General features: G+C 38.2%; 1 protein-coding gene across 1 annotated transcript in view; it reads right to left on the bottom strand.

The window, feature by feature from the left end:
* The window catches only part of swap70b (switching B cell complex subunit SWAP70b), a 33,306-nt gene extending 11,571 nt beyond the window's left edge, over window positions 1–21,735 (bottom strand). Inside the window, exons 1-7 of the mRNA XM_079260948.1 lie at window positions 21,587–21,735; window positions 19,629–19,769; window positions 8,758–8,931; window positions 7,344–7,571; window positions 6,284–6,430; window positions 5,596–5,704; window positions 5,288–5,469 (exon numbers count right to left, since the gene is read on the bottom strand). Coding sequence (XP_079117074.1) covers window positions 5,288–5,469; window positions 5,596–5,704; window positions 6,284–6,430; window positions 7,344–7,571; window positions 8,758–8,931; window positions 19,629–19,769; window positions 21,587–21,682 — 1,077 coding nt within the window. The 5' untranslated portion in view covers window positions 21,683–21,735. The remainder of the gene's footprint in view (window positions 1–5,287; window positions 5,470–5,595; window positions 5,705–6,283; window positions 6,431–7,343; window positions 7,572–8,757; window positions 8,932–19,628; window positions 19,770–21,586) is intronic.
* Between the last annotated feature and the right edge of the window lie 5,793 nt (window positions 21,736–27,528).

Raw genomic sequence — 27,528 nt, forward strand, 5'->3', positions numbered from 1 at the left:
TGCAGTTTCAGCTTTTATATTCCTGGGTTTAAATGAATTTCAATCTAATTTCGTTTTGTGTTTGAATGAATTTCTTAAATAATTGGTTATTTTAGAGCTGATGGTTTTCCCACCGGGGGGACAATAAAGTTCTCCTCTCACCTGCATATATTAAACTTTGTGTTGCCAATTAAGAACCTTAACAGTAACAGCTGGATGACTAAGGGAGTACAACAGCAAGTAAGGCAAACTCTGCTTTAGCACAAGTTTATTGAACAATTGTAATCCAGTTTTAACAAAGAGATTAAATCTGTATGTCTGCATAGTTCTATAAATAAAACGTGAAAGATAACAGAAGTAAACCAAGTTGTGCAGGGCACTAACCCTTCGACTCATGTCACCAAGCTGTGAACTGTCTGCAGACTGCGACAGTCAACTTTCTCATAACATCAACGTGAGAAACACGAAAAGTTTATTGTATTTGTGTGTGCCTGGCTATAAACTGTATGCGTGCTCATTGTGCATTCATGCAAGCAGCTAGTTGAGATGGTATTTTGCACCTCAATGGTAGATTGTTGTGCATTCTGAGATTGTGGTTGCACAAAGACAAAGTTGTCTTGTGTGCTGCACAACTGCGATGTGAACTATTCAGTCTGACTATTGCTGCATTTGTCACAATGAAACTGGTGTCATGCTTTACTACATGGAGCAGTCACCAGTGCAATAATAATCAGAAATCTTGTCTTCATTCAGCTTGATAAACTGATCCATTTTATCCTTATTCTGCAGACAGCCTAAGAAATTGTACTTTTTACAGAAAAACAAGAAAATGTCACATCTTCCTTTCTGACATATTTTCGTCATCTAGGTGCCTGAGTAAATGAAATTAAGTGGTGTTACGAAAATACTAGGCAAACCAATACAAAAGATGCATCAATGAGGCCTACAGACATCCTCGCTCCATATAAGTGTTCCTTAATAAAAGTAGTTGAAATGGTCAAAGTATAAAAGTATTATATGTCTGGATCTGAATCTGTATATGTCTTTCCCTTTGAGGGTACTTCATCACTTTTTGCTGGTAGAAATGTGTCCTTGCAGGGAATAGTTCAGGTCTTTACAGTTTCTCTGCAGACATGTCCTCACTTTTAGGGCTCTAAAAGTAAAATGATTTAGTTTCTTACCAAATCATTTTACTGTTTACTTGCCCTCACAATGACATGTTTAAGCCATTGATTATATCAAATTACACTGCAACTCCATGTTGGACAAATGACTAAGAACAACAAAAAGTGCAATTGTCTTTTAGTCTAATGTATAACATCACCTCAGTTTTAGTGAAACTGACACTTCCTGTTCACCTCCCAGTGTCTCATAGCATTAAAAATGGAAGTAGGGTCATTCAGGAAATCCAAATAACCTGAGTTTACTGCTGCCAGTCAGCAGCGTCACGGTTGGTGAGTCAGGTTTAGGAAGATTAACTGGAAAAACATGCTTAATGAGACTCATGTCACCTCTTTACCCTGCTGATTCAGCCAGCCCACATCCTGTTTCAATGATAAGACTTTTCATTAGCTGCAGCCTGAAGTAGCTCATCTATTGTTGGTATTCATGCACTGGCAACGAGTTTCAGAGAAGACCACCAGAGTTTTTAGGTGACCTAATTTTATTGTCTAAAGAACAATACTGTGTGTGTCTGAATTCAACATCAGAGCAGCAAGCGTGCTGCAAGAACACTGACACTGTTTATCATCTTTAGCTGTGATGTTACGTGTGAGGAATGCTGCTGAATCAGTTCCGAAGCTATGTTTAGCTGATAGTTGTAATTGGTTATGAATTTATCCCTGACTGGCTTCCTCTTTAGGACACGATGAAACGAAGGATTTGAGCACAACATGATATGAATAGAAAACAAGTCTGAGACAGTAAAATACAATGACTCACAAACAGAAATATTTGGCATTGAGACAAAACATTGATTTTGTGTATATTATATACACATATATATAAAAATCACAATTAATCGCAGGATGTTTGTCAGTGCATGTTTTCTCTGTCCAGAAGAACACACTAAAGCTTGGTCCTCACTTAGCATCCAGCTTCAACCTGCAGTCAGAGCAGGACGTGATCACCTCTGCTCTGTGACCAGAAAATGCCACAAGCTGATCCAGGCCTGTCTTAGTGTCACATATTAATACCTATTGATGAAGAGTGTGTATGAAAACTATTTAAAAGTAAAAATTACTGTAACATGTTATAGACTCTTAATTAGAGAACAGCTGAAGCTGTTAGAAGTGTTTAAAATGACACTTGGTATTTCACTTCACCACAAATGTAGCTGTAATGTTGATCCAACTTATTGAGGATGTGCCATCGCTCGGCTCCAGCTCCCTGCCACTCTACAGCTGACCTTGGTACAGACTTTCAGATAGAGGCTGCGTTATGTGACTGCCTTCATGCACACGAACAAGGAGTGTCTTCTTTTTTCACACAGAGCTGCAGCCTACCGTCTGAACTCCTCCCCCTGAGCAGCCTCCAACACTGACCAATTGGACCTATGCCATAGTTCAAAATATCCAGACTATCAGATCAGCATTATGTCTTACAGATGATCATCTACATGCTGTGTTTTACCAAAATGCCTCTTGGGGGTGGAGTAAAACAACCTGAAATGTTGTAGTTTTTGGTTGTTGTTTGTCCTTTTGTTTTGCTTTTAGGTGTTTAAAAAAAAGTCATGGTCTGCTTGGTGGTGGAACAAAACTTAGTAATAAGTGAGATTCAATACAGTTTTTGTATCTGTTTTTTAGGCCATTCATTTTCTTTGCCACTATTCCAATTCAGGTCCAATCCATTACAGGCCAAACACTTTTTTCCCCTTCATAAAAATGATAAAATAATTTTGCAATTTTGCTCTTTACACTTCCTCTTGCCGCAGGTCTGCTTTGCGGTGCCATCTAAAATACACTGTTGTTGGATTTGAGAAAACTTTTGGTTTCATTAGTCTCTACGTAATTAAATCCTTCAATCCTTCATTCTTTGAGGAGATAAACATGCAAAGATGTTCTAATTTACTGTAAGCCTTTATTTCTAGCCACTTCCAAGCCATAGACTAATAATAATAATAATAATAATAATAATAATAATAATAATAATAATAATAAAAAAAATCCCAAACACTTATGGATAAAGAAAGGTCTTGAAGTTGTATTACCTGATTTTCAAATCAGTGTATTATATTCCCATTATTAAATAATATGTGATAAAGTAAAAAATAAAAGCCATTGTTATTGGTGGAAAGAAGCTTAAATTGGTTTGCTTTGCAGATTGTAATTTGAGACTTTAGGGTCAATCAACAAACTGTCAACCTAAATTTGATCACTTTGGTCAGATATCAGTATACAAAATTAATGTTGGTAAAACACTACTAAACACAGCTATAGCTCTCCAAAAGTAAGTATGATTCGGTTTGGTATGCAGAATACCTCAAACATTTATAATAATAAAAGACGCATCAGAATTGCTAGAATATTATTCCTCATTGTTATAAAGGGAAATATGAAGATATGGCAAGATGGAACCCAATTCCATATAAATATTTCTATTTAACAATTGATTAATTTAAATTGAATGCCCAACCCAAAATACTATATTTATTCTATACCCTGCCAATAGCAGAGAGTCAGAAAGAATATGATTAATGGGAATAAAATTTGTCAAGACATATACAGCAAAAAAGCCTTGAATCTGATTCAAAACTTTCCAACTGACTAAAGGAAAATGACAATGGGGCCTCCCTTGTCTCGGGGATTACTACTGGGCTGCACAGTTAAGGCCCGCGGTATGCTGACGTCATCCCTCACAAGAGACAATGGAAATGTACTGGAGGGGGTCGAACTTTATTACCATACAAGCAATAATCGCAGATTGTAGCTGACAACATCCCATTTAAAACTACTTAAAATGGATCAAGTTGCCTTTCAAAATGTGTGAAACAGTAACAACAGAAAACAACTAAGAAGCAGATACAGCAGTTCTTAATATGTATAAAATACACATTTCACCAGGAACACAGCAGCAAGCAGATTCAAAGATTAGACATATAAAAGATAAACATCTTTTTAGCAAGAATAGGAATAAATATTTATTTTATTTCTATTACTAATTTTTATGTTCCATGTTGACTAAGAAAAAATGCCTAGTTTGTGAAACTTTTCACTGGTTTGACAATGAAACTGCTTCTGATACTGAAGGTGCACTACTTAGCTTTTCAAGGACTAAGGAAAAGACTGGAAACACAGGATTTTTATCAGTACTAACAGATTACAATTATTGACAAGACAAAGTGTAGCAGAATAGGATTTAGGGTTAAATAAAAACTGCTGCTTGACCTGTTTAAGAGGGCATGTATGTCAGAGACACATTGCACAACCCAACAGGTGACCAACTTTAATTATTTTAACATGTACTAATCAAGTTCAGAACCTATTTCTGGAAAAAGTTATGAGTTTACATGAGTTTTTTGCTTTTTTTTGCTTTTTTAAAATTCTTTGTGTGTTATTTCAATCCTCTTTAGTAAAGGAAAACAAATCTAATTTCAAACAGTAAAAGTACTATTTGCAGGCATAGGGCTTCGGAAGAATTGAGCTTTTATTCTTTTTTAATCTCACAGGTGCAAGAACTTCCTCTGGGGAAATTCCCTAACATTTCATGCACAGAGAACAAATCCTCCATTACTTCTTGGATTATTTTTTTTCTTTTACGGTTACAGATTTTGATATGGTGACATTGTCCTTGTGTTTCTGTCAAGCAGCAGTCACGTGCAGTCTAAACTACAGATACGCTGACCCACAGGCTCTCTCAGTCTGAGTATTTTGCATAGTTCGTCCTGGTGAAAGTGTGTTTTATAAGCAGCTTATCTATTATTGTTTTTTATTTTATTAAATCAAGAGCTATTTATGAAATATGCACACACTGTTTGCAGTTCTACCAAATGCAACATTCAGCAAGTGTTTTTCTGTTGCCGTTTGTCCCCACATTACCCACACTCAGTCCTTCCCATAATGATATACAGCTCTGCCTCATGCACTAAACCTGAAGTTCCTCATTTTAAAATATATATCCAACAGCTGCAGCTTTATTTTAGATTTACTCTAGCACCAATCATCTCCGTTAAAGTAGTTTTTCAAAAGTGTTCCCTTTATTTCCATTCACACGATTTAATTTGGGATCTTGTAAAAAAAAAAAAAAAAAAAAGGAACTATTGACAAGCCAGATGTTTCCTGAACACACAAGATGTGTGTTTTATTCTTACCTTTCTCATGTTCTCTAGTTCAAGTTGTTTGGCCTCGTTGGCAGTCTGCAGCTCCCTCATCCTCAGCTCTAATTCCTCCTGTTCAGCCTGCTGCCTGAGTCGCAGATCCCGACGCTTCTGCCGGGCCTCACGATGTGGCGCCGGCCGGCCCTGACGCAGCAGAGTCACACAGGTCTGAATCGCTGAGAGAAACCGGAGTAAAACATGAACATCAGTGCATTAACATTTCTGATATTCATATTTTGTCTGAAAAAGAGGATAGAGAAATGTATGTATGAATGTTGTATGTATGTTGTCTCACCACTTACCCTGGATCCATTCCTGTTTCTTCTTCTTGTCTGATGCACTGATTTCAAAGCTTTTTTGTGATGACTTGATGAGGAAGAGACACTTTTTTCCCTCTTTGTCTTGTAAAGGCTACAAAAGTACAATATATACATTTTACAGGCTGATCGTATGTGCAAACAAGCAGAAAGCAGCACATTATTGAGCATTAACCCTAAATGAGCAATTATACATCACTGTAAAAACTTTACTCAAAATCCTGTTGAACACAATCAGATTCTTTCTTCTGTTCACAAAAGATCCCAGGAAGGAGAAGACTACTACTTTACTATAGTAATTTAGACATATCACATTGTAATAAATTGTGAATAAAATAATGTTTTCTTACCTTTTAAAGACAAAATAAAGATCTCATATTTAAAAGTTGGGACTTTTTTAAAACATTTTTTCATGGGTTAGACTTTAAAAGGTTAAATGCAGCATACAAACGGATCCCATTGACAGGAATAAAGTTCCCTGCTTACAAACTAATTTATTTATTACATCTATACAACATCTAACCTACTAAATTCAGAGTGACATGACAAAGTACAATATGGGAACAAATCCACCTATCCCATATCCATGTTTTACAGTTTTCTCTAAGCTTCCTGGTCTTGGTTATCAGACACCTGATGAATAGCTGAAAAGTCAATAAAAACTTGTTCTTGCCTCCACAGTGCAGTTTCCGTCCAACAGAATGTCTCCTTTCTTTTCAGCAAGGTCCTCACCAACATAATAGGAGATGGAGTTGGGCTTCAGCATGAACCAACGCTCCGTCCAGTTTTTTCTCTTGTGGCCTTTCTTCATCATGTAACCCTGCAGAGAAAAACAAGGACACGGATCAGAATAGTGCTTCATTTCTATTAGCATCAGAATTCATTAGAATATTTTCATAAGATCTTTTGCCTTCACATGGATGGGCACAGTAAGCAACAGAAAAAATTAACCTGGATATGAAGTCATGCTTTCTCTTTCAGAGGAGGAACGTCAAAACCTTCCTGCACATAAAACTCTTCAAAGATGTGAGTAATTAAATCAGGGTTCTTAGTTTTCTCAGGTCCTCAAGTCCTGCAGGTTTGAAAGATTTGCCTCCTTCACCACACCAAACTCAAGTTAATGGGTCATTGTGCAAAACTTGGCATTAATCTGCTGGATCCATTTAATTTGAATCAGATGTATAGGAGCAGGAAAAAATCATGAACCACACAGGTGTATTTATGTATAAGAATAAAAAAAGAAACCTTTGAGTGGACAGTATTTAAAATTATATATATATATATATATATATATATATATATATATATATATATAAGTGGCTGTAGGGTTTAGATACTCTGCTCAAACTGCACAGTGCATTGGTAGGGCCGTATTTAGTTAGCCATCTAGTCCTGCTGCCACAGGCTTAGACAACAGGGGAATATCCCATGATGATCCAAGTATCTCCTTCCATTTCTTTTCTTTTCCATGTATTTAATGTGACATTAGCATCACCTTGTATTTCTCTTCTCTCTTAGCTAGTCTCCCTGGCTAAAAGTTGCAATCCTCCTCTCCACTTTTGTGAATTTTCAATGAACATAATTTTTCTAAAATATTTGATTTGGGATTGTTATAAACTGACTTTAAAAATAAAGTCCAAAATTGATTAATATTTCCAAATGTTTCAATACAAAAACAGACTCAGGCTATGCAAATATTTTCTCTCTCTCTCTCTCTCTTTCTCCCCCCCCACCTGTTTGAGCACATCCAGAATGAGCTCCTGGTAGACCTCATTGATGCCCATGGAGAGGGTCTGGCGGTCCATGCCTTTACTGAAGTAACCCGAGCCCACCAGTCTGATGAGCTCCCAGACAGTCAGACACTGCTGCTTAGAGTTCAGCTGAAGCCTATAGTCCTCAAAGCGCTCCTCCACCCAGCTTCCTCCCATCGCCTCCGTAAGTTTTCGCAGGAAATACTCGATCTGCACATGGAAACACATGTCACAAAAACACACATGCTGTACAGTTAAAAGTGCTAAATAATGCTATTTCACACAGAAACAAGCAGCTAAAATGTGTCAGTTCTGCATTTTCCTGCTCTTCATCCCGACACAAGCTGATTGCAAAATAAATGTAAATTATACGCTTTCAACAATCTTCCTGTGATTCAGCTTTGACGTTTGTTGCCCTCAACAATAAATCTCCCCGCATTTGTAAAAGAACAGGAACCTGGAAACTTCCTTTTCTGCTCTTGAGCAACTGATGTTTTCAACTGGCTACTTGGTGAAACAGTGAGCCGGCACATTACATCCACGACCCTGCATGTCTGTCACTGCGAAATCTCCCCACTGTGTTCAACTGTTTAATGATTTCTAACAACAAATGTCCATTGAAACAAAAACAAGAAGTTGGAGTTTATTTTAGCTTTTCTGTAAACATTTATAGTTTTACGCTACTTCTAATTATAAACCGAATCAAAATGATGATGGTGACTTTACAAGCTATAGTAAAAAAAAAGTTGGCCTAAAAGTAATCAGAAATATAAAATATAGTCAATTAGTTCAAAGCAGAAAACATCCCAGCTTTTCTGAAAACAGCACAACAAAAAAATCTCTACATCTTGTTTTATTGTAAAGGTGATTTAAATGTGTGTATAAGTTAAAGTTCATGCCCTTAAGGTTTCAATGGACCAGCAAAAAACAAACAGACACCTCGCGTAGAACAGGGACACTGGGGCATCTTCCTGGAGTCAGTTCTGGTAGAGGAGCTCACCAGCAACCACCTGCCAGAGCCTTGGCACCTAAAGCTCAGCTGAGCCCAGTCTAAAGAAGCCGCAGGCTGCCACCTCCATGTAGTGAGCCACGTGGAGGCAGAGATTTTAAGGGCAGGTGTAATGTAATCTGAGTGGCAGTCAAAGGCAGGGGCTGATTCCCAGCATCACAGACTGGCTATTGGGACATGGGAAGTAAGTTTAGTAATTTGCCTTTAAAAAAAAAAGAAAAATTGTCCCGCACTTTATCCAACAAATAAATGCACATGATGAAATACACAGAGTGTTGCAACAATTAATTGTTGGTTTTCAGCAGTGACAAAAGCGCATTTCTAAATGTGTAACATGTTGGGTTTGCCAGGTAGATCATTCCAGTTTGTCAACACAAGAATACTCACCTCCTCCGTGACGATGGTCAGTGGGTATCTATCCTCAGATAAGAAGTTAAAGATGCACCAGATCTTGAATGAATCATCATTGGAGATGAGCAGCTGACTTTGATCGAGGTTCTTCCTTGAGGACAACGTCCAGCACATTTTGTCAAAGTCCTGACGATCAAAGTTATCAGTCACCTGTGGTAAGCAAAGCACAGCAGCTTCCTGAGACAGGGCTTTGTGGTTGACAGCGAGGAAGAACAGTTTGTTTTTACAAGGAAGAGCAGTCTGCACGAAGGCCGACCAGCAGAGGATGACACAAACAAAACCACTGGGTAAAAGACCCTGACATTTCCATGAGGAATACATGAGCAGACTCAGGGTTTCTTCTCTGTATCTCGCCCTGCATTCTTATTTTGCATTTCCTGACCTTTATGGCCAATTATGTATTAAAGCAACACACACAAATGTTACACAAATATCTATTTTATTAAAATATTATTTTTCCAGTTTTATTAGATATCAAAATGCAAAGCTTAGAGAACATGGACAAAGTTCCCAAATCAATAAGCAGTTGGACATGCAGGGTTACTGTTTTGTTTCTTTAATTGTAAGAATTAAGCTTTGCATACTACAGAACCAGAGAACTGTCACTAGAATAGAAAAAAATGGGACTCCATCACATAACGTGATACCTTCCTGTAGCTTTAAAGAAAATAAGCCTAAACAACTAGTACTGGCATTAGACTTCATATGTAAGTCACTTTGTGTAAAAGCTTCTGTTAAATGACTGTAGCATAGAATCAATCGAACTGGAATTGAAAAATATAGAAGAGTGTTCACCAGAAAACCCTCCTCAGTTGAATCATGACAGCAAAGACTAACCCAATTTATTCAATATTTTATTTATTCAATTTATTTCAAAATTTTGTTTCAGAAAAGGTTTGACAAGTAGAAAAATTTATAAAGAAAAGGTTTTAAAATTACTCAACACCCCACAGTATGTCAGTATTTCAGGAGAAATATGAGAAGAAACAGGAACTGGACTTTGTAACATCTCTTGAGTTCAAATTCCAGAGCAAAGTGAAAGGAAAGCTCTTGAAAAGGTACAATTGGTGCTGCAGAGGAAAATCTTTTCCTCGAGCTGGTGAACAGTGACATCTCCATGGAGACTGCTGGCAGGCTGACTGTGCAGTCGTCTGGATTGGAAGCACATCTCATCCCACTGGCTTTCACTCTTAAACAAGCAACCAAATGAGCTCCCAACATTCCCTTCAGTTCAAGCCCATCTGAACACGAAGTGAACACTACAGCTGCACACATCCATCTAAACTCAATCTAAAACCACTACGGCACAATAGTGTTGGAAATGTGTTGAGGTTATTGCAAAAGTGGTCAAAGCAGGGAGTAATGCAGAGTGCAGTTCATTAACCAGTAAATTTTTTCACACTCAAAAGGCAAAAACAGCAAAATACAGTCTCTAATACTCAGTGCTAATACTTTAACTGACATATGCTAACATTTTATGCTAACATTTTATATAGGTCATTCTGAATTTGCCACACAACATTCATTTATAAACTATCCAAGTTTCTCCATCTTCGGTATGCATGTACTTTTCATTATACAACCAAGATGGTCAGCTGTACAAAAGCTTTCAATGCATAGGTCTGTAACCATTTTTAATAATTAGCTGTGGTGCAGATAATTGCATATTTTTGTGCAAAATCTAATTTCAGAACTAGTCTTCATGTTATTTACCTCCTTGTCTTCCCATTTTGGCTTGTTTTTTTATTTCTCACCTGAAATGGCAATGAGCCATAAAGTAGTAGATCTAGCAGGTAAAAACAACTGAGTTGCATGCAGTCAGCAGCAGAGGGACCTGGTGGTCATCTGAGGTTTGTACAATCTGAGCATTGTAGGTGAAATTTATGTTGCACAGGCTTTAACAAGAAAAAAGTTCTGCTCGGCTGATAAGTTGAGAACAAGCTGCAAGAACCCCCAAACCAGGGACTCAGCAACAGAATGGTGTTCTTCTGTTCTCGTGGTCTCGAGAACAAGAACAATGTCTTTACTTTTCAGAGTATGTAACAAGCATTAGTCCCGAGTGTAGAATCCTTCAGAACATTTTGTGTATATTTTACATACTTTTATCCTTTTCTCATGTTTGTTAGATGTTTTGCTGACATTCTATTGTAGATTTGTTAATGTTATGTAAAACAATTTCCTTTTGTACTTGTGTCTGTTACATAAAGGTTGAAATAAACTTAGTTTTTCCCATTTAAATAAGCAGAAGGCGGATAAAGTGAAGCTGTGTAGTCCCATATTGATCCTAAACTTTCCCACAGTAGGTAAATTCTTTTCATTTCCTGTGTTGTGTCTGTGAGACAAAGTTAAATATTTAGTCCAGGTAAATGTACTGAAATAGTGTGAGCTTTTCTTAATTCATGAGAATCTATCTAAAGTAAAATTGTACTCTGTGTGTGTGTGTGCGCGCAGGGGCACATTTGCTGAATGGATGTTAAGCACACTATTTTCAAAATCAGCTGTAGTCAATTTAAAAAATTTTATCTTAAGCCATAATTATCAAAATTTCAAGAAATAAAGTTTGAAATGTTTCACTCTGTGTAATGAATCTATATAATACAGGTTTGTATATACTGTATTTCTATTGAAATACAGTATAGACTATTTTCACTACAAATAAACAATTCAAATCCCTCAGTGTTCAGGGTTTCTCTAGACACCTTCAAAGATGTATCATCACTGAAGTTGTTTTTCTGGAGATGTACAGTAACCAGTCACACTTGACAGTCTTTAACCATCAGTGGATACTGAAAGCAGAAACATTTTCCCTTAGTTAAACTATGGCTGAAATCCATCACTTATAAAAGATGCACAATCATTCTAAACATGAAGCATGAAGTAAACTGTAATGACTCTGTAATCCATATTAACCTGGACAGAAACACCTGATACATCAACCTAATATAAGCAAACATGCATCAAACTTGTGTCTTCTACAGATACATCTTAGAAAATTAGAATATCATGAAAAAGTTCAATATTTTTTGTCACTTGTTTCAGAATGTGAAAGCCATGTATTATATAGATTCATTACACAGAGTGAAACATTTCAAACTTTATTTCTTGAAATTTGGATAATTATGGCTTATAAATAATGAAAACCCAAAATAAAGTCTCTCAGAAAAATAGAATATTGTGAAAAACGTCAATCTTAGAAAGTCATGGTGTCACACCCTAATCAACTAACTCAAAACACCTGCAAAGGTATCCTAAACCTTTAAATGGTCTCTCAGTCTGGGTCAGATGGCTACACCGTCATGGGAAAGACTGCTGACTTGACAGATGTCCAGAAGACGATCATTGACGCTCCACAAGGAAGGAAAGCCATAAAAGGTCATTTCTAAAGAAGCTGTTTGTTCACAGAGTGCTGGATCCAAGCATATTAATGGAAAGTTGAATGGAAGGAAAAGGTCCACCAGCAAAAGGGATAACCGCAGCCTGGAGAGGATTCTCAAGCAACATTCATTCAAGAATTTTGGGAGCTTCACAAGAAGTGGACTGAAGCTGGACTCAGCGCATCAAGAGCCGCTACGCACAGACAAATCCTAGACATGGCTTACAAATGTCGTTTTCCTCGTGTCAATCCACTCTTGAACTAGAGACAACGTCAGTAGCGTATCACCTCGGCTATGGAGAAAAAGGACTGGATTGTTTCTCATAAAACTAATTTTGCATTTTATTTGGAAATCAAGGTCCCAGAGTCTGGAGGAAAAGTGGAGAGGCACAGAATCCATGTTGCTGGAAGTCCAGTGTGAAGTTTCCACAGTCAGTGATGATTTGGGGAGCCATGTCATCTGCTGGTGTTGGTCCACTGTGTTTTCTGAAGCGCACAGTCAACACAGCATCTACCAGGACATTTTAGAGCACTTCATGCTTCCTTCTGCTGACAAGCTTTATGTAGATGCAGATTTTTTTTTCCCAGCAGGACTTGGCACCTGCCCACACAGCCAAAGGTACCAAAAGCTGCTTTAATGACCATGGTGTTACTGTGCTTGATTGGCCAACAAACTCACCTGATCTGAACCCCATAGAGAATCTGTGGGGTATTGTCAAGAGGAAGATGAGAGACACCAGACCCAACTATGTAGATGACCTGAAGGCGGCTACCAAAGCAACCTGGGCTTCCATTAAACCTGAGCAGTGCCACTCGCTGATCGCTTCCATTGCCACGACGCATTGATGCAGTAATTCATGCAAAAAGAGGACCAACCAAGTATTGAGTGCATGGAAATTAACATACTTTTCAGAAGCCTGACATTTCTGTTTAAAATATCCTATTTTTTCCATTGATATTATGTAATAATCTAATTTTCTGAGACACTACATTTTGGTTTTTCATTATCTATAAGCCACAATCATCAAATTTCAAGAAGTAAATGTTTAAAATGTTTCACTTAATGTGTAATTAATCTATATAACATATGGGTTTCACATTCTGAAATAACCAACAAAAATATTCATGATATTCTTTTTCATGATATTATGATTTTATGAGATGTACCTGTATGTCAATACCCGCTTCGCCCATGTAATGACATGGTAAACTTCTTAGCACAGCTTGCATTAAAAGAGGCGCTTCTATGGCAGAACCCATTTAATTCCAATGTTTTGTAGTTTTATGCCATGATAAAACTCTTGCATCTGTATTTACAGAGAGGTGCATAACTTCATCTCATCCAACACCATTCCATAGAGCAAAGTTTGAATGGGACAATCTGCTTAAGTAAATTTTTCAATAGATCTAACTTAATGTTGCGGAAATTACTCAAGTCATGATAAAGAAACAGATTATATAGCTTTAACATCATATCTGTATATTTTCTACTTCCTCTGCAAGTCTGATAACCCAAGCATGTTCAAATTCTTTTTTTTTTCAATTGTTTATTACACTGACCCATAAATTTCATGCTGACTAAACACATTGATGGTAGTGAATTTCTAACATAAATCACCCCAGCTGAAGCACATGGCATGGTAATGGTGTCCGCATTAGGATCCATTTTCAGACAATCTTTCCAACACTGCTGCTGTTTGTTATAAATGTCTTGGGAAGCCACTTCTAATGCCTTTATTTGATGCTGACAACAGGAGTTTGGGTGAAGTAACTGTTTTAGAAAAACATTGATGTGCCTGCTGAGAAAAGGCCTTTCACCATATGTATCCCCTGTACCCCCTCTCTAAAACAAACCTGAAGCAAAAAAGTCAGACCTGTTGCATTCAGGTTTCCAGGCTGTAAAAACTTCAGTGTTTCATCTGTGTGGTTTTGAATGAGTCACCATAGTCGGACTGTGGCAAGACACACTAGGAGGGAAGAAAAGTTGTGAAAGAGGGATTTGTTATGAAAGAGCACCTATTTGTAAACCATCTTTGTCCCCCTCATCTTGTTTGTCTTGCTCCTCCTTTCGCTGGTTCGCTCGTATTCCTCTCCCCTGAGTCTCTACACTTCAACAGTGAGACGCTTTCAGCCCCTTCTTCTCCTCCATTACCACGAATTTATTAGAATTCTGGATCCAAACTTTAGCTCCGTCTACAGCAGCAGCTCTTATAGCTCAAACTGGAAGCCACCAAAGTGCTGCAATCCAGACTGACACAAATGAAAATGTTACCAGTTTATCGGGACTGAATGATACAGCTGAAGGTCTTCCTGGAATGAAATAAATTATGTGTAAAATGAAAGCCATTTTAAAAAAAAAAAAAAAGGAGGAAGTGAGTAGAGCTTTCAAATGGTCCAGAGCACAAAAGTATGAAAAAAAAAAATCTGCAGGCTTCTGCATCTGGCTTCCATGACCTTCTTAGCTAATTACAACAACATCACTACTGGGGAACAGGGAAAGGTTTTCCAAAATCGTGCAGAGACTACTAAAGTGAAAACTGCCCTTTGGATTCTAGGTTTCTGTGTTTTCGCATTTTTTTTCTTCAAAACTCAGCACTCTCAAGTTATTTGGAGTTTTGGTGAATTTACATATGAAAGTTTACTGAACCAGAACTTAAGTGGGCAACACTTCAACCTCGAAAGTGAAGCAACTGATTGCGACTTCTGCACTGTAGTGATACCAATATGGGCAGAAACTTGGTGAAATGTGTTAACTGTCTCCTGACAAAAAAGGAAAAAAGAATGACAGTATGCAGCTAAAGCAATCCAATGGTTGAAAATAGAGGTTATCAAACAAGACTGAGTATAAAAAGTAGTGCTGGATAAAGTATCACAAACACACCCACAAGGAGGCAGAAACGATTTAACTAGTGACCATGCCATCTTGCTTTCTATTGGCTCGATTTATTTTATTTCCAACAATGCAAAATTACACAGACGGGGAAAAAAGATGTTTGTGATTGTGGAAACAGGACTGTTCTCAGTATAAAAACTGCAGTGTTGAATAAAAGCCATTATTGCCCCAAACACATTTTGGTTGCAAACAATGGTTAAATAATCATGTTAAAAAGGAACCTCAAATGTTTGTTACCAAAAATAAACAGAAATTGTCCCAAAAATAATTGTTCCAAGGGTGACTTGGAAAAATGTGAACAAGTGCAACACTCCATCAAAACAATTAAATGCCATATCAGTGCCAAATCAGTCTGCTTAGCTCTACTAAATATTTATCACCATCTTTGTTCTGAGATATGAAGCTTCTGTGGTCTGCTGCATTCTTTCCATGGACATGGGCTTAGTCAGAGAGGTTAGTGTACACTCCCCATCTAAATGTAACTCTTCATCTGTGGAAAAAGTGCATACACATACAGCTTCTTTTCATGAAACACCATGCAGGAGTTACTTGTTCTCTATTATATACATCCCAAAGCACTGATTTGATGAATAAATTTGCACTGGTTACTCAGCAGCTGAGCAGTGGCAAATGAGGTGACTACTCATTATGTCTGGACATCGTTTTCTGCATCTAATGCAGCCGTTTTCAGTCTGACAGTTTTCTATTCAGCATTGTTGTGAAACTGCCTTGTCCTTTTTAAGGGCTATAAATCTGAATATTAACGTCTTCATTCAGGAGTTATTTGTTGTTACAAAACAGATTCTTGTTGTGTTGCCGTTTGAGTTTCTGGTTCACACACGAAACACTCGCTCATACAGTTTCCCTGAGTGACCGGGTGGAGTTTCCTCAGCAGCAAAAGCAGTTGAATGCTTTGACCTCCACAAACATCATCCACCAAGCAGCCACCTCTCACATCAATGGATGGGTGGGGTCACTGCAAGTGGAAAAATACCCAGGAGTTTGTGTGTTGAGTGGGTGGTTATTATCAGCCCATGACGTCAGGTCCCTTCTCCTGTGATTAAATTTATCATTTGCAACAACTTGAAGATTTACTGTTAAACATTTTACGTGCTACAAACTGAATGAGACGCCGTCCTTACCAGGGACATTAAAATAACTTCCATTTAATTTGAAAATGTTGTAAATACATAAAATTCCACAAACCTGAAAACACTGACGCAGAACACCACAAAGTCAGAGTAAGAAATCGATGATTCATCAATTTTTTAGTATGTTTAACTGTGTCTTCCTGTGTTTCCTACAGGACTGACGCAGTGCTTCTTCTTTACAACATCCTTCTAATCTATTGCTGACCACAGAGACATAAGCCTTGATGAGGCAACTTTGAAAGAAAAAAGGGAGGGGGTAAAATGAAATCACAAAGACTTCATATGGGTGGCAAAAGAAATTTGGATTTCAGGTTTGACTTCAATATTACATAGAAAGAAAGATGCTGCTGTATGAAGCAGCCATTTAATCACAAGTGCTGACATCAGCACAAAATATCATGAAAGCTTAACTTTTACACCTGGATAAACCAGGAAAAAGGAAACCATAACCAATCCAAATGTCTGATTTTTGAGGAGATTATTGCTTGGATAAAATGGGGAGGTTTCAATATGTGGGTCAAAGATGTGATAGTTCCTGAATATGAATATCTGACAGACAGCACTGCTGTAAGACAATTATCTTACTGGCTGCTCTGCAAATATCTGACAGACATTTTTGTTTTGCACTGTGAGATTTCCAAACCAGCTCCAAACCAGCTAATAGTACAGAACATTAGAAAATTATAATAGACTCAATAAAAGATACATAAAATAGAACCATCAATGTCATATCTACACTAAATGTGTTTAATGTGTTGTTTGCAAAAAATGAAGTCTTTGTAGACACGTTGAGGTCAACATTCAAGTTTATGTCACTGTACCCAGGTAATTGTAGTCCTCTACCTTTTCAACCTGTCAGTCTTTAATAATGATTAGAAGGGTAGAGGGAAAGCTTCTTCAGAAGTCAGTTTGAATCAGGTGGGTGAGAATTAGGTATGTTGCTGCAGGGAAACATCCAATACCTGCAGGACACCATGCCTTGAGAACCAGATTTGAAGATCCCCATTTCAGATGCTCCAACAGAGCAGACTGGGTTCAAATGGTTCTGACAGCTTGTTACTAAGTTCTGCACAATAACCCATTATGAGTGTGTATTGAAACAGGAAAGCATTTACAGGTACATTTGTGAAAGGTAATGACAAAGCTGCACTAAAACACATGTGTTTCCTTAACGATGGATAAATCCACCTAAAGTATCACCAAGTAACTCATTCAAATACACAGATGATAACCAGAGAAAAACAAAACTGTTAAACTCATGGATTCAGCATAAAGATGGAAAAAAAAAAAAAAAAAAGAAATTCAGTAAATAACACAAACCTCACCAGTCTGATGCATGTTTCAAATCTTGACCCTCCCCAACATGAGTTTATGCAATGGAAAGAGATAAAGAAGGAGAGAGAACAGAAAGGACAGAATAGAGCATGGAGGAACAAGCCACCAAAATCACTTACTATACTGACGCAGCATGTGTATTTTAGATTTCTGTTAGTTATGTGGCATACTGCCCATAAAATCTGCACAAAGTTGAACAATAAGTGTGATATAAAAATGTGTAATATGACTAACAAAGAACTTCATTTCAAACAATAAAAAACTGGTAGAATAAAATGATAGCACTGATGTGAAACAAAGTTAAATGAATAGTTCCTGAGTTTAAACAGCACGTTAATGTGACTAAACTTAAATTCTCCACATCATTATGTATCTTTTAAAAATATAACATTTAATATGAATCAATACAAAAGAAAACTAATAGGACATTAGAAGCATAAACTTAATATCTGTTAAGCTTTAATCCATGAAGGCCTGATGTAATGACGGGAGGCAGATCAGTTTTGAAAAAGATAAAGAACCGGTCTAAACTTGCTACAACCAATTCCCTGACTTCTTCCTCTGCCGAGTAGTTTTTATCCTTTCTTCACTCTGGAATTGAATGACAAGCTGTAGTAATTCTTCTATAGCTAATCTAATGTCTAGTTGTGGGTTGAGGTGTAAATACATTTGGTGTAGTTTGGCAACAACTAAATCAAACTCTGCTATTTATTGGATATACGTGTATTTATATAAAGCCAAAATAATGATTTAGAATTGGTTTATTATAATATGATGATAAAAAAGGATCAATTTAAAAAGTAGTAAAACACAACAGATTTAAAAAGGAAAAGAAAAAAACTCATCTGCACATTCCTCCCCAGTAGACTGGATTACTGTAATGGATTTTTAACTTAATTTCCTAAAAGGAGCATTAAACATCTGCAGCTCATCCTAATGTAGACACTTTTAAATCCAGTTTAAAAACATTTCATTTAAACTATGTATAGCAATGCCAGTCAGACCAGAATCCAACAACTATGCTAACTGGCCATAGTTATTTTTGCCTGGCAATGTTAATAATGTAATTATCACTTCCCATGCAAAGATATAAAAAAGTAAAGTCACTGAATAGTTGTTTCCTTCATAACAGAAGAAACCATTGTTACCCAGTTTAAAAAAAAAAAAAAAACAGAACAAAAGAGTGCTTCTCTTTGGTTGATGGGTGAAAAAAAAACTTCAAGGTGCTCTTTGGTACTGGGGTAATAATGTGACCAGGAATTGAGGTCCAAAATTTAAAAAGCCTTAATTAAAAGTGGCAAATGCATAGAAGAAGGTGAAAAAAAACAAACAAATAAATTCTGAAGACACAGGAGAAACTGATATAAGTAATACCAGGAAGTGACATAACTGACCCAAATGAGAGGAAACGCGCGCGCGCGCGCGCACACACACACACACACACACACACACACACACACACACACACACACACACACACACACACACACACACACACACAAATCATCAATATCAAAACACACAACCCAGAATCATAAACAATAACAAAAACTCAGGTGAAGTTAATGCTAAGGTTTGTGTATACAATACAAATCCCTGCCAAATAAATATTAGCTTATTTTGAATAATCAATGTCCTTGCTGAGACTAGGTTGTATCATGGTCTTCTGTTGGAAAATTCAAAATGTTTCCCATTGTGGAAGGAGCTTGAGACGGTCACCACACCTCTGAGAAGTAGAGACCACTTCAATGAGCATGGCCTTAAGTGTTTTGGAGCTGCCATGTGTAGCTTGTCTGTCATGTTTAACCCTGGGATACTGGTCATTTAAAGTTCTGATGGCATAAATATGTTCAGACACCCTGTCCCCCAGTCTGCATTTAGTTTGACCCACATACTAGTTACCTGTCTTTGATTTGTGGTTAGATGTAATCCTAAACTATAAACAACAGAATCACTTGCAGATACATGTTTGTTTGTCGGTTTTTGGAGGTAATAGACCAATAACAGAAGACATCTTAATGAGGGAGACATGATGACTCCTATACAACAAAAACATCTCTAATGACTGGATGGCTGTGCTGCATTACTGACTGACCTTATCCAGTATGAACTTGTTGAGGTATGGCATGTATCCCTGGTTGGAGACAGGACCCTCGTCATCATCTTTAAAGTGCTCCTCCAATGCCACCGGGTCATGTGGGATCATCAAGACTGTACATAAGTTATGAGACAGCACCTGGAATCACAGAAACACCAACGTCCAAACCACCATTACTACAGGGATAAACTAGAAGGATGGCAGATTTAATCCTCACAGGTCAACATCATGTGAATTATGTGTGGAAACTAGTGGCAGTTATGATTATGTGAAAAAAAAATAATAATAATAATACCAGAAGCATCCCTGAAAAATTCAGTTGTTTACAAGCATAGATGTGGCAAGTTTCACCACTTTGTGAACAACTGTGTGAGCAAATAGTCCATCAGTCTAAGAACAATGTTTCTCAACATACAATTGCAAGGAATTTAAGGAGTTCATCATCTACAGTCCATAATATCAAAAGACTCAGAAAATCTCTGCATGCAAGTGGCAAGGCCAAAAACCAACCATAAATGTCCTTTAATTTCCATCCTTCAGGCAGCACTGCATTAAAAACTTGTCTAACTTGTGCTGAACAGCCGACCTGCTCTGGAGCAGGTCCTGTTCTGGATAAGAGATAAAAGTATCAAAGCACCTCTCCTCATGACCAATCAGTTCTCTGAGGAAAGGCCTGTCCATTCTCAGGAGGAAAAAAGCCTCGTCACTGATCGCTTTGAACTATGTTTTTGTACTTGTTCTTGACTTGTTCTCAAGTCTGTTTAGCTCCACCAGGGTTGCATCTGAAGCAAGGAGGTTGGAGAACCTTGCAATGATGGAGAAGAAAATTCCAGCAGCTTTTAGTTTACATTACCTACTGGATCGATATTTTCTGACAACAGGCAAATTCCTTTAGTGTCTACATACTACACCACAGACAGAAGCACTGACAGCACATCGATGGTTGCCAGAACAGTTATTTAACTTAATTGACTTCAGGCTCACTCCTCCTTTGGATTGTTTTAAACTGTTACAAACATTAGTTTAAAAGGCCAATACTTTACTACAGTTATATGTTGAAATGGTTGAGCGCAGCGCTGGATTCAACAAATCAATGAAAGTGTGGACACCCACCTATTCACTATTTACGATGGTGTATAAAAACTTTAAGCCAGTACTTTAGATCAACTAATAATCTTCTAAAGTCACATCATATTTACAACTTACTCTTTGGAAAATATAAAAAGACCCTGAGAGATGTTTTCCATGAACAACATTTAAGCAGCAGTTCTTCAAATAGTTACTTCCTCTCATGGTTAAATGAACAATTAAAAAAAAAAACTTTGGACAACAGCAAAGAACAAAGTGTGGCCTAACCATGACCTCTAGTACAGATTCAGCTCCACATCCTCTATTAGACATTTCTTGTGTTGCTTCGCATCCTGCTGCTGGTGATGAAAGAAACTGGTCTAACTGAAGTGAAATTATCCTTTTCTCTTCAGAGTCCTGGGCAGCTGAACTTAAACTTGACCTTTGTTGCTGGTTTTCATTTAAAGTGCTGGACAATACTTTGCTGGGTTTGCAGTTTGACTCTCAAGAGGGTGTGACACTCCATAGTGAGTAAGAAAGATTTTCATAGTTTATTTTAACTTGATTATTCATTTTAATAAATCATGTGATTAAGATCACTTCAGGTTAACTTTCTTATTAGGCTTTTTAGAGTCCAACATTTCCAGAAGTAGTTTGTCTTTAATTCTAAAGGTTTTCATGTGAAACGTTGTGAAATAACAGCAGGTTTCTTCTTCATTATACAGATTGTCAACAGGTGCGTCTGAGCTGCTGCCGTAAAACAGAGACGCCTTGTGTTTCCACAAGAAAAGACGCGTAAGGCATGCGGATATATGCACACTAATTACATAATCATTTTTCAAAAGTCAGTAAATAAATAAGAAGTTGAGTAACTCGCGCAGCCATACCTTCAGCTGAGATTTGGAGACTTTGCCGCTTTTGTCCACATCGAGAGCTGTAAACGCGTGCCATATAGACTTTAAAAGTTCGTCCCGCAGGGCCATAATGGTGAAATGTAAGTCGTAATTCTTGCAATTTTTTTTCTGTCTGTTCTGGCTCTTTGTTTGTCGCTGTCTGTGCTGGACGCTTGCCATAGAAGAGTCACGTGACGCGCCGTCAGCCTATTGGTGCTGCGTGTTCAGCATGATGATGATGATGATGAGGAGCGAAGAGCTGCAGCACCGCTCAGCGAGGCCGCCGCACACATAAACATGTCGCACACAATAACTCCTCACGAGTTGTTCTACGTAAATTATTGTCTTTTACAAAGGAAGACTGGATAACCCTTTGCTCCAGGCTAAAAATCCATCTGTAAAAGGCTTAATGAGGACCAAAAAGCTGTCCCAATTAAAATTAAAATGTTAAGCAAGGAGCTACAGTTTGGGGTTGGATAATGAATATGTTATTAAATGTCTTGACCATCAAAACTAAAAGAATAATAGATTAATTGACCATTAGAGATTTATTAAAGAGTTGGCAGCAGAGAAAGATAAATAGTTCCCACTTGGACTCACCTGTCCTTTTGTGACATAAGTCTTACTAATTAGCCATTCACATTGCAGCAACTCAATTCATTTTTGTCATGTAGACATGGTCAAGACAATTTGTTGAAGATTAAACTGAGCTTTGCAATTAAGAAAAGAAGGGACTGAAGTGACTTTGAATGTGGCATCATTTATGAAAACTCACCAAAACTGGACAACAGGAGATGGTTAAAAAAACATTGCCTGGTTTGACGAGTCTCCATTTCAGAAGCAGTATTCAGATGTTAGGCTGAATTTTACTTTTAACTTTTTTTTTTTTTTTTTAAATAAACCCAGAGGCAATGGTAAATGACTCTGGGTTCCCCAATGAACACACAAGGCTTTAACTATACAGAGCCTGTGTGATTGGTAAAATTAAGACTAGATTATTTGGATGTTTTTTGTTTTGTTTCTTGTTTTTTTTTTGTTTTTTTTTAGGCAAAGCAAGTTTATATGTAAAATAAAATTCAAAGTGATTTACATGAAACATTAAAAGCAGTATAGATGGTGCAAAGAAAGCTCCCATTAAAAAAAAAAAAAAAAAAAAAAAAACTTTTGACCCCTGCATCATTTAGGGCAGGGGTGGCCAACTCCAGTCCTCAAGTCCTGCAAGTCTTACGTTTCAGTCAGGTGTGGTGCACCAGGGAATCTTCCAAGAGTTGCAGGATTGCCACCCTCAAGTACCTGAATGGCCCACCCCTGGATTAGGAAGATGCAAGGTAATATAAAAAAAAAAACAGGCAAACATGCGTTCATGGCTTTTTGGTAGTTTTATGAAAGGAATAGTCTACTAAAATGAGATGCCAAAGAGTTGTCATATTCAATTTAACTATTTGTAAAGTGCCACGGCACAATAATTGTAATCTCAGGGCACTTAACACATGTTAGTTCAAGCCAATTCCTACTAAATAGCCTAGTTAGGGAAAACCCCCAGTTTGCACAGGCAACTCTAATCAATGGATCATTAGCAAGTCTGCTAATTAAGTCTGATATGTCTGATTTATGAAGGTTTGTAATTAAGACAGGGAAAAAAAAAATAGTACATACAGTAAGACCAAACAACCTATCCGGTCTTCAAGTGCTACAATCGTGCAAGTTTTTGATATTTCCCCACTTCAACACACCTGATTCAAATGAAATAGTTGTTCTCAAAAGCTTGTTGTCAAGTGTTGACCCATTGATCTGATTCAGGCGTGCTGCAGAAGGGAACATCAGAAACCTGGGGCTCACAGAAAGCCAGTCCTGTTCATTCATTTTGGGTCTGTGTATAGATACAAACTATTGGCTTTATGTTGAACTAAGATATACTTATACTATAAGGAGGAACTATTTGGGGGGGTTCTACACTCAGTATCTGCAAATAATAGCTTAAAAATTGTAATTGGGATATTAAACATTGCATCAAAAATAACTACGACCAAGAAACAAGTTAAATTAAAACCGCAAGCGGTGATATAGGCCCTCGCACCATGGCGCCGCTCGGCATAATGCCACCGCCTCCCCTGCCAACATCCTTCCCATGCCTCTCTCAACCTAAAGTGCAGCCAGACTGCACTTCAGGCCATTTAGGCCTTATGAAGGGTCACTTCCTGTCACCAAGGGGCGGGGCTAATTTATAATCTAATTATTGACATGCACAAATGTGAAGAATATGACTGGCATCATCTGTAGTGAATTTGGTGCAGGTTGGTTGTTTTTTGTGGGAGTTATGTCAGTTTTCCTTTTCGTTGCATCACATCTGCTTTGCTGCCCCGCCTCTCCTAAATGATATCCCCTATTAAAAGAAATAGCACAACTTTTAATCACACATGCCTCTTGAGCATCCTAACTCATTTGGGTTAAAGTTGGACAAAATTCTTAGAAGGAACTTCTCAAAATGCATGACAAAGAAAATGACAGAAATGACGCCAAAAATGACACCTTTTTCAAAATGGCCGACTTCCTGTTTGATTTAGCCCATGTGTCCAAGAGACTTTTTTGAAGGTGCTGGAATGGTCTATCAGTGTGCTGAATTTTATCCATGTCAGTCAATGTAGTGGGCGGGGCTGATTGATTGAAATATTGTAGGGGGCGCTATGGAGCCATTTACTTTCTTTTCCACTATATTATAATTTTACTCTATTAAGGACATAACTGTCATGACTCATGGCAAGTATGGTGAAGATCAAAGGTTTCATGGCTTTGTTACAGGTACTTCCTGGTTCACGATATCAGACACTTGTTGTTGCCAAGGGGTGGTGCTAGTTCATAGTCATATTATTGCATTGTATATTTTGTTCATCATGGGACTGGCATCAAATGTGGTGATTCCTGTGCTGATATGTTGTTTTATGTGGGAGTTTTATCAATAAGTCTTTGTTAATGAGACATAAAACTTTGAAGGGCCGCCCCTCCTAAACTAAATCTTCTATTAGAAGAAATAACACAACTTTAAATCACACATGCCTCCTGAGCATCCTGTGCAAGTTGGGTGTCAGTTGGACAATATCCCTAGGAGGAGTTGTTTAAAATGCATGGCAAAGAAATGACCCCAAAAATGGCACCTTTTTCAAAATGGCCGACTTCCTGTTGAATTTAGCCCATATGTCCAAGAGACTTTTTTGAAGGTACTGGCAGGTTCTCCAACTGTGCTGAATTTTATCCATGTCGGGCAATGTAGTGGGCGGGGCTGATTGATTGAAATTTTGTAGGGGGCGCTATGGAGACATGCTCCCTTTATTCCATAATGTTTCAATGGGGCTTAGTTCAGGACCTGACTGTCATCAGTCATGGCAAGTTTGGTGGCGGTCCAAGGTTCCATGGCTTGGTCACAGGTACTTCCTGTTTCATGGCGTTGGACCGCCATTCGCCATGTCCCGTTTAGCGTAGCGACTTGAGATTTTTATTGTGGCATCATGAAAGGGTTTGACATGTTTTGGAGGAGGCTCAAGTGTTTTGGACCATATGCTTAGAAGCATGACCCTCAAACTTGTAAAAAACCACTTCCTGTTGTAAGTGGGCGGGGCTTAAGTCTAGACCAGCAGTGGTCACATTAATCTGTTCAGGACTGATCCCTTATTAATCCCTATAAGTTTTAGGGTGATCAGATCAAAATTGACAATTTTATAGTGATTTATGATGTCACGCCGCCGCATGGAACTTCGCCATGGCGTCACGGGCACGCCGTGCAGCGTAGAGCAACGTCCTTTACCAGATCTCTTCACCAACATGTTTTGTGATGCCTGAGTGAATTTGGGCCATGTGGTGTCTACCAAGCCAGAGTTCTGGGTGTGTGAGCAAAAAACAACACTTTTGACCTCCAGGGGGCGTGGCTATTTCATAATCAAAATATTGACATATAGAACTCTGTAGGAGGGGACTGCCATCATATCTAGCAAATTTGGTGCAGAAATGTTGCTTTATGGGGGAGTTATATCCGTTTAATTTTTCATGGCGAGACATCAAACTTTGAGGCCCCGCCCCTCGTAAACTAAGTCTCCTATTAGAAGAAATAACACAACATTTAATCACACATGCCTCCTGAACATCCTGAGCAATTTGTGGCTCAATGGGATAAAAGCTCTAGGACGAGTTCGTTAAAATGCGAGGTGCTAAAACGCCAAAATATTTACTTTGACCTAAAATGGCCGCCTTCCTGTCAACATTTCACCATGACATTAAGAGGATTTTTTGTTCACCCTAGCATGTAGATCATGTGTATAAATTTTCATAAAGATTAACGACATGCAGTGGCGGGGCACCTAAAATAGGTGGCGCTCTCATTCAGTTTCGCCCAAACATTTTGGAGCACCTCAAAATATCAAATTTTTCGTATTACCTTGGGGGGGTTCGCGAAATTTGGTGAGTTTTCGAGCACGTTCAGGCCTCCAAAAAACACGCGAAGTGTCCGAATAAAAATAATAATAATAATTAAAACCGCAAGCGGTGATATAGTCCCTCGCACCATGGCGCCGCTCGGCATAATGCCACCGCCTCCCCTGGCAACATCCTTCCCATGCCTCTCTCAATCTAAAGTGCAGCCAAACTGCACTTCAGGCCGTTTAGGCCTTATGAAGGGTCAGTTCCTGTCACCAAGGGGCGGGGCTAATTTATAATCAAATTATTGACATACAGAAATGTGAAGGATATGCCTGGCATCATCTGTAGCAAATTTGGTGCAGGTTGGTTGTTTTTTGTGGGAGTTATGTCAGTTTTCCTTTTTATTGCATCACATCTGCTTTGCTGCCCCGCCTCTCCTAAACGATATCCCCTATTAAAAGAAATAGCACAATTTTTAGTCACACATGCCTCTTGAGCATCCTGACTCATTTGGGTTAAAGTTAGATAAAAATCTTAGCAGGACTTCCTCAAAATGCATGGCAAAGAAAATGACAGAAATGACCCCAAAAATGGCACCTTTTTCAAAATGGCCGACTTCCTGTTTGATTTAGCCCATATGTCCAAGAGACTTTTTTGAAGGTACTGGAAGCATCTACAAGTGTGCTGAATTTTATCCATGTCAGTCAATGTAGTGGGAGGGGCTAAATGATTAAAATATTGTAGGGGGCGCTATGGATCCATTTACCATCTTTTCCACTATATTTTAATTTTACTCTATTAAGGACATAACTGTCATGAGTCATGGCAAGTATGGTGAAGATCAACAATTTCATGGCTTTGTTACAGGTACTTCCTGGTTCATGATATCAGACACTTCTTGTTGCCAAGGGGCGGGGCTAGTTCATAGTCATGTTATTGCATTGTAGATTTTGTTCATCATGGAACTGGCATCAAATGTGTCGATTCCTGTGCTGATATGTTGTTTTATGTGGGAGTTTTAGCAATAAGTCATTGTTAATGAGACATAAAACTTTGAGGGCCCGCCCCTCCTAAACTAAATCTTCTATTAGAAGAAATAACACAACTTTAAATCACACATGCCTCCTGAGCATCCTGTGCAAGTTGGGTGTCAGTTGGACAATATCCCTAGGAGGAGTTGTTTAAAATGCATGGCAAAGAAATGACCCCAAAAATGGCACCTTTTTCAAAATGGCCGACTTCCTGTTGGTTTTGGCCCATATGTCCAAGAGACTTTTTTGAAGGTACTGGCAGGTTCTCCAACTGTGCTGAATTTTATCCATGTCGGTCCATGTAGTGGGCGGGGCTGATTGATTGAAATTTTGTAGGGGGCGCTATGGAGACATGCTCCATTTATTCCATAATGTTTCAATGGGGCTTAGTTCCGGGCCTTACTGTCATCAGTCATGGCAAGTATGGTGGCGGTCCAAGGTTCCATGGCTTGGTCACAGGTACTTCCTGTTTCATGGCGTTGGACCGCCATTCGCCAT

This window comes from Telmatherina bonti (assembly GCF_933228915.1).
Source record: "Telmatherina bonti genome assembly, chromosome: 2".
NCBI classification, from domain to species: Eukaryota; Metazoa; Chordata; class Actinopteri; order Atheriniformes; family Telmatherinidae; genus Telmatherina; species Telmatherina bonti.